Genomic DNA, 12,466 nt, shown 5'->3' with positions numbered 1-12,466 from the left:
CAAAGGTGTTATTTTAACGATTGGATGTTTGACTTTACGTAGCTACTACGCTGCTTTTTGTCAGACTGTTCAATTGTTAGTTCAGTGTAAATACTTACGTGTGTTTTGGTGTTTTTTTTTGTGTTTTAGAGCCAGATTAGTGTCTGATTGCACGGTCAATCAACCGAAAACGCCTAACCTAGCGGTGATAAGCAGGCTTTTCCGGGAATCCAGTAGAGTGTTAGGTCCAGGTCGCGAGAGGGGCCTGGCGTCAACGTTTTTACCTACACAGGTGACGATTATACCTCTTACGTTCTCTTCAAGGTCTGACAGAGGGATGTGAGGATCTCACGTGTGGATCATTAAGAGTAATCTTTACTCACTGAAATCTGTTGGTAATTGAAGAAGCGTGCTCTTGTTATATATATTTATATATTCACATTTTATATTTGGAATAGGGCGCCTTATTCGTCAGTATCCTTGGCTACGGCCTACACTGCGGAGGGAGGCAATCACACAGACACTAGGGTTTGCAATACCTCGGTTTTGTCGGCCGAACGTTTACAGCTTAAATTAGGGTCCCTCTCACACACACTCCTCCCTGTAAAGATAGAGGTTCGCCTCTAGATTTACACATTAGAACAGGGACATTGGGGTAGAGTTAGGGTAGAGTCATTATTTGGGTGTTAGGGTTATTTATTATTTCTTTCTTTATTATTATTTATTCTCTCACATATATTTTGGTTACACACAGTGTTAAAATCATTCGAGTGTTAACTGTTTTAAAATACAGAATAAAATTAAAGTCTAGTTTCAGTAGCATATGGATGGGTTACAGTACTGAGGTTCGTACATTAGATATGATTTAAAGGAAATACATTATTATATTGGGTGAGATAGGGGAACAAAGTTATATGAGGACATACTAAATAATTTTGTTATAGGGAGCTAGTGACAGGCGAAGCAGTTCACTAGTGACAATTTGAGTTTTTCTATATCGGGGTAACTAAGGGTATTAAATCATGTTTAATAGACGATTGCTTCAGTATTCCAGGTAAACCAGAACTTTGGGAGTACTGTCAAGAGGGCGCTCGTTTTGAATTTTATATAGCAACAATTTGTATAGTGGGGACAATGGAAATTGGCAGATGATTTTTGTTTTATTCCGACAACTTTAATAAGTGCGAAGTTTGATGTTTGGATATTTCTTCGGTTTTTACGCTATAAAATTCGTGAATTTTACGACGTATGACACATAAATCAAAATCATCCAAATCTATTTTCTTTTTTTGTTTTCTTTTTTTTAGGTTTGGTCGTTTAATTCCGCCCTTACGCCCTTCGCTAGCAATCCGTGATACCGATGCATGCGATACACCTAATACACAAATCAAATTATTACAAGACATCAACCAAATCGTGACGACCTGACTATAGTGACATTTGTCCATAAGTTTGAAACTTACCCGTCAATTCAGGTGGTAATTTTGTTATGTTTTCTAATGGAAGATATTTCTCTCCCGCACGTTTTTTTTTCAATAAATAACTATATACACCGTTTACAACTTTTTCTCTGTAAAATCTAAAACTTTCGGCATGATTATTGCAGTCTAATAATAATTCACACGAAACTAGACAAAGCAATGTTTACATTGTCAATATTGACAACTATCATAGAGGGTAGATGTTGTCTATTATTAAAGTTGTTGCCATTGCTAGAAATTAGTACCAACAAATTTCCGTATCATGGCGCACCCTCAATAGATCCTGGTTCACCTATACATTTATAGTAAGAATATTCAGATGAGTTTCATGGCGTTTCTTCTTGTCTGTAAATATGTTCCGAAACGCAGATAAAAGTAAATATTACATAGTGCTTAGGAATATCTATTAAAAACAAAACAAAATAAAATAGGTATTATTTAGTTTAGAGACCCGTCTTCATCCGAGGCGTGACAGTAGATAAAGTATGTTTGTACGTATTAATATTTGCATCATTTACATATAAATATTTTCCTTTAGCTAGCTAGGTTAGCGAATGGATATAAAAGGAAAATATAATTACAAACAACAAGGGCTTATACTACTGTTCATGGTAACTGGTCGCGGTAGGGCTCGGTAGGAGATAAATTCTAAAAAATATAATTTATTATTTATTCTTCATATGATTTTATTTTTCATACGATAGTGTTATAATATGGAAATATAGTAGCAATATTTACAATTACGTAAGGTATTTTAGGGGTAATATATTAAATCCAAATCTAATCAGTCTGCACATAAAAGACGATGGGTACTAAGGTTCACAACGTATTAATTTCACTAGACGATCACATGGCCAAATTAATCTATTTTTCTTAATCTATAATCAATTCTGGTTGAGTTCTATTAAAGTAGATTAGTTAGCAGAGGGTTAAGGTACAGTATATTGATATAAATACTGCCACAATGGTATCTTTTTTACATTGGCAACATGTGCGAGTGAGACACGGGGCTCTGGTTTTTCTATCTCATGTGGACCGTTTTCTCTAGTCTGGTACGAACAACTTTCTGGCTCGGTGATAAGGTTCAATTTAGTATGACAAAAAAAGTGACAGCTCGCTCCCGCTTAATATATAACTTCCTGCTTTCACATAGAAGGTAGGATCGTATAGAAGTGGTATACGCGTGCCTCCGTGAGGGACAAAACATACGCAAATGCGACACTGTGATTGGTCGAATTTATTTGTTGCCCACCATTATCCATACTAAAAAAATGGTGGGGAACAAAAAATATGTGAGACTGTGATAAGGACAAACATAGCGCTTTCTCGGCTACTCCTACTGAAAGATACGTAAGACTATCCCGTTCTGTCAGTTATCCCCACCACTCATGCCCAATCCAGTTTAATACTAGATTCATGCACTTTCAGTAAATCATGAAGCGGTATCCAAACGGGATGATCAAATCGACCGATTTGATCAGAAATAAAATTGGCGTCAATCTCCAATTTAATCACCAATTTTAGATTTATGGTGATATTAGAGCCCTCTAAATTGAAAAAATGCCTCAGATCGTTCTGGTGACCTCAGTATTTTCGTAAATACTGGCGTCACAAATTGGTATTCTTGCGTCCGCACCTCATTTTATCGGTAATATCGGTCATTATCGGCATGGAGCCGCCATTAACAGGCGTTCCCCTCTGTCGAAAATAGGCGGCCAATGGTCAACCACATGTCAACCATATGTATGGACTTACGTTTATCTGACATGACGTACCTATACATTTGATGTGCCCCTCCCCCGCAAAAAACGGCAGACTATTTTGTACCGAAAATTTTAGACATGGCGTCTCCGTTGGTTATATCCTCTTTATCGGCGGTTGAACTCAGTGAGCCTAATTGGAGTTTGCGTCCGCACGTCCTGATTCGATCGGGCAATTTAATCTGATTGGTGAAAAATTTACTAGTCTGGATAAGCCTTGATACAGATGCAAAGAAACAGATGGTTAATATTATCAGAATATTATCAAGCGTCAACAAATCGTTTAAATTTTATATGCGATATGCTTTAATATTTATGTTATTACTTCGTCAATATCCGAGTAACGGATGGTAATACTGATAGTGTGATAGGAATAAAGGGCGCTAATAATAATGTTCAGTCAAAATAATACTCTGCATGATCAATAATCCGTTTCTGTAAAATTTACATTATTAGGCTGCAATAAGACCTAAAGCGGATGGCAAAGGTACCGACCAAGTACAAATCGGTCTTGTACGTTCGTTCACACATTTTCGCGAGAGCTGTTGGCCTGGTCTGGCCGAGCTATCTACGTAGGTACGGGATGTAGCCACAGTGTAAAAAGTAACGGTGGAACGAGATCGCAATAACGCTTACACCTGTTGCTCCTCTGTTGCTTCCTCGAACCTATGCATAATATAATACATCAGTCTCGATTTCCACAAGCGAATTCATACATTTGTTAGTTTAGTACAGTAGCACTCGCACTTAACACTTAACACTAAATAATGACAGTGTAAATGGCCTCACCTCAGCAAGACCTCAGCCCAACCTCAGCCACATCAGCAAATAGAGGACAGATTGTAGATAGAACTTTTTGCTCTGACTCTTGCTCAAACTATGCTTATTACCTATACTACCCTTTGAACTATGCCCGGCCCAAACTGACATTTGTCTAATTTCAGCTTACCAAACAAACATCTACATTAAAATTTCTGCACATCATGTCTAGAATGAGATGTTAGCGATCGGGCTAGCGGCTGTTTTGGCTGCTCTTTTCATCTGTTGTTCCGGCGCGTCGGTCAACTATTGTGGGGCTGCGATGTGTGGGATGTCTAATGCTCACACGTTTTGTCAGTACACCGTGAGTATTTCGCTCGCTCACGATGAGATTGCATCTGAAGCCAAATATAAGCAATCAGCGAAAGAGATGCCATTTCTCTTCTGCAGGTTTCTTTGCTTTAGCTGCAGTGCAGTACACGAAGTACCCTTAATTATATTAAATATATTTATGTTAAAGAGGGCAAGCGTTTCTAGTCTCGCCGCATAATGCGTCCTGTACATTTTCAAAGATTTGTCTAAATTGGACTTAAAATATATCACGATTATAATTAAATAGTCGACACATTATTTTATCCTTCGATACTGGCTCCTGTGCCTCACATAATTGTGTATATTAGGTATCTGAGGGTATACACCACCGGCATCTTCCTCCTTTACTCAAATTAAGGCGTTATTAGAGTGACAGAGAAACATGCCCGCAATTTGCGAACTTCGATTTTCGCGGTTATAGCCCTGTCTCCAGCACAGCCAACCAGAGAGCCAGTTATTTACTATTATTGAATCAAAATATGGGCCATCATCCACAAAGCCACCCTGCTCCTGGAAGACAATTAACCAATAAGCATATTTTATACGTAATCAATAATCCTTTACCTACAGGAGGGTCCAGGTCCCAAATGTACCGGTTACATAGACGACCGTCTCTCGGGCGAGGAGAAGACGCGTTTGATTGGTCGTATGAACCGTCGTCGTAATGAGGCAGCTCTAGGCAAATTACAACTGCCTGCAGCTAGCAATATGCTTAAACTGGTAGGTTTGGTATGACACGCTCAAACTAGCAGATTAATAACGTCTAGTCCTGCGATAATCCTATGTATGGAAGTAAACATGTAATATTGTGGAGGTAAAATCTCGTCATCCTCTGCTTTCTACACGGTCGTCAGAGACGCATTGGACAGAAATCGGTGGATACAGATCATCCGCTCCAGATGCAACCCTGATACTGACCGCGATCCTCTGACATGAGGGACCGACCAAAGAGAGAAGAGGAGGTAAAATAAAATATGATGTCACTTTTTGGAACGTGAAAGTCTGTCGTGGTGGAATGGAGTAATTGCCATCACGGTCACTTTCTGCTTTGAAGCAATTGCTGTCGTTAGTCAGAAAAAGGTCCACTGTTAATTTATAATCACTATGGGCCTCCACTTTCCCCATGAAAACTAACCAATACTGATCTTTTAATTCCATCTTTTGTAGCGGTGGGTCGAAGAGTTAGCGCGAGAGGCGCAGGTATGGGCAGATCAATGCAACCCGCCTAGCTTTCCAGAGGGACATGATATGTGCAGGGATCTTTGTAAGTTTGCTTCCTTGTGTGTAGTGAGTGCAACTAACTAATATGGCTCAGCGACCCAAAGAGGCTCTTGGTCTTCGAAACGAGAGCACGCCGCTTTTCCCGATCCTGCGCCGTTTCCTCCCAATTATCAGCTTGAAGCTGACGCAGATCCGCTTCCATACTGTCTCCCCAGCGGTCACCTACCGGGCGGCCGCCAGTCGGTCTTCCCAGGTACGCCCAGTGCAAAATCTAAACTTTCGCATTAATGATATGTTTTTATAACATTAAATATAAAGCACTACAACGGGAGTTGTGAAAATCAAGGGCAGAGGCCACTATAACGGGCTAATAATATAATATAAATATATACCTATATTATATAATAAACGTTTAAAATTGTGTGATGGGATAGTGCATTAACATTAACACATACTTACATTCACATAATATATGAATATGACTCTAATCTTACTTTCCAGTTTCAATAACAGTAGGTCAGTGCGTGGCGTCAGTGGTGGGCGAAGCGCCCGGCCTCCGACCTGAGACCATGGTCGACATGTGGTACTTGCAGGGCCGGCAGAATACCATCCCCACGTAAGTCAACTACAGGCACTACAGCACACAATATTTGTGGATTCGGAGCACAGAATAACTAGGTAATAGTACTACCGTTCGGAGTCTGAGGAAGCTGGAAGCAGTGGGCATTATGGGACGTGGTGATGAGTCTCAGCTGCTAAATTTGGTTTTGCAAGTAGCGAATATTCAGGTTAGACGGTTAGGTATTCAAACGATACGATATCCCATTAGTGGCCTTTCTGATGTTGGTTATATCACCCAGGAGGATAACACTGATTTTTGAAGCTTTACAGAAGTACCTAATAGGTATGCAACTCGTTACACTTTACATACAATTTTCAAACATTATAAGTATCATTTTTTTTGTTGCACAGAAGAATTTTCTGAACCATCTTTTGTTTGACTAGGGATGACAAGAACTATCCAATGGACTTCGCGCAAATGTTATGGGCACACACGTACTTAGTTGGCTGCGCTAGAAGCCGATTTATGGTAAGTTTTACTAAAATTAGTGAGCGCAGACGCAGAGCACTGACTGAGGATCTACCGAGATCTTCGACAGTGTTTTTGTATCATCCGGTCTTTATCACTCTTCGAAGTTCGCGGTAGAAGTTCCTGAACTTTTATACTGTTAGCTGATCATGCCCCCAACAGTCTTCCGACAATCCCCAGCTCGATGGTCATCTACCATGTCATCATCAGAAGCAGACGATCACATCAAATACAACATATTGTCAGGTGACAACCAAAACTCACTAATTACTACCACAAGTTCATAGCCATAGCAAAAAGAATAGATAGTATCTCTATACTCCTGGGTATGGGTCCTGTCATTGTCAATTTTGTAGTCACGGTACATTTACTGCCATCTATCGACACACGATTAAAACTTAAAATAAAATTGAAAATGTATAAAATAATCAAAATATGTTTACGGATAAATGATTCTTAATTTTTATTGTTCCATACTGACCCATGTTCTTTCACTGATATGTGTTAAAATTGTTAAATACCAAACGGTGTCGTTAACGCCATCTAGCCGCGAATAGGCCAAAGGTAATGGCGCCATCTATTCGAGAATGACTTTTCCTTGGCCGTCCGAGGCACGTTTTTTTCTTAGACTTTATTTATCTTATACGGAGTTATATATATCTCTGGCCATAGTGAACCGTATTAGTAGGTACAAAAAGAATAGATAGTATAGAGGGGTCCTGTCATTGTAAATTTTGTAGTCACTGTAAATTTACTGCCATCTATCGACACACGACTAAAACTCAAAATGAAAACGTATAAAGTTATCAAAAATTGTATATATATGGATAAATGATTTTATTATTTTTATATCATTTTGATCCATGTTCATTCACTGATATCTATGTGTTAAAATTGTTAAATATGAAACGGTGTCGTCACGCCATCTAGCCGAGGATAGGCTAAAGGTGTGTGCGCCATCTATTCGAGAATGACTTTTGCTTGAATTCCGAGGCACGTTTTTTCCTTAGACTTTATTCGTCTTATACGAAGTTACATATGTCTTTGGTAGGTACGATAATAAAGTTGATTTTAGTTGAATTATTTTTTAGTAATAAGTAATTAGTGAGTTAGTTGTCACCTGATTTTTTTTTGTGAGTGCAGATAGAGCAAAACGGACGTCTTCGTACAGTAACACGGCTGGTGTGCAACTTCGCACCGCGCGGACCGGAGGGACCGATGTGGATCCCAGGAACGCCTGCATCCGCCTGCCCGGCTCGTTCGGGACCTGACCCGGTGTTTTCTGGACTTTGTACCTTCCGTGAGTTCTGGTTATAGGTACCTACTAGACTGCTTCGAGTTTTTGAGGCCAGCTGTGGACTACTGGGGCTGATGTGCGTCCATTCAGTTCAGCTATATACAGGCCGTAAGATGGTCCCGAGAACCCCTCATCAGTTTGACTTGATCGTTGGTCTTTTGCGAGTCATTAGAAATATATATAAAAAGTATCGCAGACGTGAAGGCCTCCTAGGAAATATGGCACGTGATACGTGGCTATAAGTACCCGGCCTGCAGCCACTCCTTAATATGAAATACGGGTTATGCTCACTATCTTACTAATTTTGTTTGTATCATACCGACTTGAGGCAAATCTCTGGAACGATAATACTTAGGTACACACAAAATCAAGATCATAACTTAACTATACCTACAATATTGAAGAAGGTTAAATGTAGACAAAGATTCTGAGCAGCATCTAGAAATTATACAAAAATAAAATTATTTATAGATCACGACGCGACTTTTACGTATGACGCCAGTAATACAACAGTATTAAAGCAACAGTTAGTGTTGGATACAATCCTGGAAATAGAGAAAAATGATTCTTTGAACTATCATGGCAGCTTGGACCAAATATATTTGACAAAAATGGTGGCAGCAAGTATAAATAATCCAACTGAGCAGCCGCATCAACATGATTTCACAGAAAAGAATGACAGAGTTGAAGCCGACATTCCAGATTATAAGGAAGACATGATAAATGTTACTGACGATAGTACGATAACTGATTATAGCTACGATAATGTAACAACAAAAATAGTAAACGAATCAACTAAAGCACGAGTAACCAAAAAAATATTTAGTACAGTTGGAAGACCGAAATCATATATCATAGAGGAGCTCAATGTAGTAAACAAGGATACTGAAAGTAAGTCCCAGTAATGATGAATGAATCATATGTGTCTGTAAAATATTGAATATGATAATACTGATGAAAACTCCATTGTTGCAGATGGAACAGCTAATTCACCTGTCAAAGAAGATAATATTTACAATGATTACGATCTTGACGACATTGAAGAGAGAAATGAACGGGATTATATTGCAACTGTGATAGAAAGCAGCGTAGCAACTGCAACACCATCAGTTGTAATCGGTCCGTATGTTTTTTTGTCATATTACAATGTAATGTTGATAGCAAAACAGTTAATAAATATTGCCACCTCACTTATAATTCCAGTGAAAATAATGTGTCAGATATTAAAACTGATAAAATACAAATTAAATGAAATCAATAATTTGAATTACAGAACGCGTCACAGAAACTATAATATCAAAAAGAAGCTCAATGACTTCAACATACACTTCAGAATCAAAAATAGCTATTTATTCAAATGACAGTGAAATAAATAATGTCGCTGTTTACCCAGACACAGACGTTCAAGGGACGACTCCCTATGTTCAAAATGATATCCTTAAAAGACTGCTAGATTTAAGTGAAAAAACTGACCAGAATCCATCAGACCGTAAGTAAAAAATATATGAACGTGGTATTTGTAAACAATTGATGAAGCCTGTTGTTGATGTCCATAATAAGACTAAGAAAGAAACTAAGAATCATGTTCGAGCAAATATAAACGACGTTCTATTTATTTGGCTGATAAAGTACCCACTGGAAGGTACAGGAGAACTTTCTGAGCAATCATTTAAAAAGGTTGATGCTTGCAAAAAAAATTTGTTGCAAAAAAAAAATTACAAGAAGTTAAAAAGTGATTGCTATAAAATTTTTGTAAAATGTGACTGTGGTAACTGTTACTAAGATGTTTATTTTTCGTAAATATTTAATGTTTTCTTTTTTCCAGCTGAAACGGCTCGAGAACTGGAAGAGGCATTGGAAAACATGGAGAAAGCTCTCGCATTTCCGCCAGTTTCCAGTAAGGTAAACTATAAAACGATATTTATCCGATCATTCCAATCACATTTTATTTTATAGAATAATGTCATTTTATCGCACAAAATATCATGTTTCAAAACAAAGTGTGCAATTAAAATTATTGTCCACCGACCGACTTTTATTTTATGTGGAAAACGACTTCATTCTCAATGGGATTGTACCATTACGCTATGGATTAGATTTTTTTTGTAATCTGTCACTCAAGCTGTCAATTCTGGAGCACCTGTTTTAATTGTTAGTATAGATTGATACTTTATTCTACTTGACTTTAGCTACGTACATAATTTTAGGTTCGCCGAGATTTACGTCAACCACAAGAATCTAAAGATACACAAGAGCGAAGAGAGAATGAACCAAGATCACAAAAAGAGCTTCCGAAAGAGCTAGCCCAAGCCCAAAACTTGAAAGAAATCGGCACGCCCGACTCAGCTCCAATCATGTCTATATTGACCAAATACGCTCCGTTGATAAAAAGCTATGAAAACATTTTCAAACGAAGCGATGCATCAAATACCACCCTTAGTTCAGTAGTTTTGGTGTTAGGGTTCTTAGTTTCAAACAGTTTGTAAACTTAAATGAAGTAGAGTCCAACCACGGTAAATCAAAACTTAAATATCCTTTATTTTTAAGCAACGAAGGCTCATAGATACCGATGACATAAATACAATAATGATTCAAGCTAAGTTTGCATTGATTGGAAGTAACAAATACATATTCCATAGGCCATAGGCCATCTTGATTAAGCACGAAGCATGAAAACAGCCTGGTTGGACTCCTATCAATTTTTCTGAACAACATTTCGAAGAATTAGATATATGTGTCCCCCTATGGAGCATCTATCCATCTATTAAATGTGATTGCTTTAATGTACTTTAATCAACTTTCCATTTGTGACGTTTGTATTTCGTTCATCAATCTTCTTACCGTTTATGATAAACATCTTAAAATCGATTTAGGGGCATTCCAGGAAATTGTTGGGCACCTTACCCAACTTTTTGACACTTCGGATAACGCTAAAGCTAAAGAAGCCGATGTTAGGCATGATAATGTTTGATAGCTTTAGCTTAGCTTTCAATTGAACGGTATGTAATACAGATTTCTGAAGGCTATTAAGGTACCTTCCATACTCCGACAAAGTAGACCTTTTTGTGGAATGCCCCTTAACGCTTACATAAAGTACGTTGATTTTTTCAAATCCTAATAATTCTGTAATTGTTTAATTCTGTTTTATAGCTGTGCACCTAGTTGAAATAACCTATATTTGTCAGTGATGTATTGTGACTTTAAGTTTTGTAATTCGTTGTATTATTTATAATCTGTATTTGTATTTGCTATATTTTTTTAAAGCTCGTGTTTATTATCTTTGATTTGTTTTATTATATCATTTGAAACATGTAGAAACGTCTGTGTTGTGTCTGACTAAAAAAGTCGGAATGGTCAATGACCATTGGTCATTCAGAATTTCAGACAGTCCAAGAAGTTATTGATTCTACTTTAACAATGTGTTATAGTTTTGAACTGGTTTTGATGCGACCTTGACGATCGTCTTGGTGATTGGCGCATCACACGCACGACTTTCACTTCATTTCGCATGCACCAATCAGCGTGAGGGATCTTCAAGGTCTTCAAAATAAGATCAAAATCCTAACAAGATGTGAAATCTGAATCGGCCTTTCTATACAAGCTTGCCAATTCGTCTTTGACGCTAAAAATTACGTGACGAACGAGCGAACTAATTCAATTCAACTTTCGTGACCCATTTTTATTTAAGTTGTGTTTTCTTGTGGAAATGAGAAAGTTAGAATTGCCGCCTACGTGGAAAAGAGACGGCAAAAGGGTTACCCTATTAAATGGTAAGTGGTAAAAATTTAGGCTTTTACCTTATCTACTTACACCCTGATTGACTCGGAAACCACATTGAATATGACTAACCCTATTTAAAAGGGTATCTATAAAGATAGGGTAACCCAAATGATAGGGTAACCATGACCTCTGGGTAACCATTTAGTAGGGCTACCTTATCGAAACGATTAATCAATTGAAGGGGTTTTTCCGGTCCCTGTGGAACTGGAAAATACATAATGACTAAACACGACTAATTTACTCAGGCAGGCTTAATTACGCCACTGCCACTTAAATAAGGTAACCAAGTTACAATAATTACGTATTCTGGTCTGTTTGTGGAGAGCGAGAAATTTAATATGTAACCAGGTTTAGCATTGTAGTGTCGCGGTGTCTTGATTATGTCTAAATTGGGCCGAGTGTTAAATAGTAATGGGCTTGTGGTTGGAATTGGTGGAATAGGACATTTGTAGAACTGTCTAATTTTCAACTGTTTGTGATTTGACTGATTTGTTTTGTAGGATTTTATTCTAATTTGGAGGTAATTTTGCGGTGAGAAGATATTTTTTTTATACGATGTCCGTGGCAAACAAGCATACGGCCTGCCTAATGTTAAGCGGTCACCGTAGCCTTTGAACGCTTGCTTTGAACACCATGGGTGTTATATGCGCGTTGCCGGCCCTTCTAAAAACCTATACACTTCGTTTTTTTAAAATTGCCCCATTCTGTAGCCTCTCGAGAAAACCTT

The 12,466-nt window shown here is 38.0% G+C and overlaps 1 protein-coding gene across 2 annotated transcripts; it reads left to right on the top strand.

Moving 5' to 3' along the window:
• The first annotated feature begins 4,131 nt into the window (after nt 1-4,131).
• LOC134792540 (venom allergen 3-like) lies at nt 4,132-11,138 on the top strand. Of its 2 annotated transcripts, XM_063763807.1 has the most exons (8): nt 4,132-4,343; nt 4,922-5,071; nt 5,519-5,615; nt 6,074-6,188; nt 6,578-6,662; nt 7,806-7,962; nt 9,785-9,861; nt 10,167-11,138. In XM_063763807.1, exons 1-8 carry the CDS (start codon nt 4,218-4,220, stop codon nt 10,443-10,445), a joined length of 1,086 nt encoding a protein of 361 aa, XP_063619877.1. In that variant the 5' UTR covers nt 4,132-4,217; the 3' UTR covers nt 10,446-11,138. The 2 variants fall into 2 exon arrangements, with proteins under 2 accessions (XP_063619877.1, XP_063619876.1); XM_063763806.1 differs by lacking the exons at nt 9,785-9,861; nt 10,167-11,138 and adding an exon at nt 8,431-8,879.
• Nucleotides 11,139-12,466: the final 1,328 nt, after the last annotated feature.

This window comes from Cydia splendana, chromosome 7 (assembly GCF_910591565.1).
Source record: "Cydia splendana chromosome 7, ilCydSple1.2, whole genome shotgun sequence".
NCBI classification, from domain to species: domain Eukaryota; kingdom Metazoa; phylum Arthropoda; class Insecta; order Lepidoptera; family Tortricidae; genus Cydia; species Cydia splendana.
The sequence above is the reverse complement of the archived record's forward strand: the minus strand, read 5'-3'. Positions and strand labels throughout refer to the sequence as shown.

Coding starts and splice junctions, on each gene's coding strand:
- LOC134792540 (XM_063763806.1), top strand. CDS start 4,218: ATGTTAGCGATCGGGCTAGCGGCTGTTTTGGCTGCTCTTTTCATCTGT. Junction 4,344..4,921: donor ACACGTTTTGTCAGTACACC/GTGAGTATTTCG, acceptor CTTTACCTACAG/GAGGGTCCAGGTCCCAAATG. Junction 7,963..8,430: donor TTCTGGACTTTGTACCTTCC/GTGAGTTCTGGT, acceptor AATTATTTATAG/ATCACGACGCGACTTTTACG.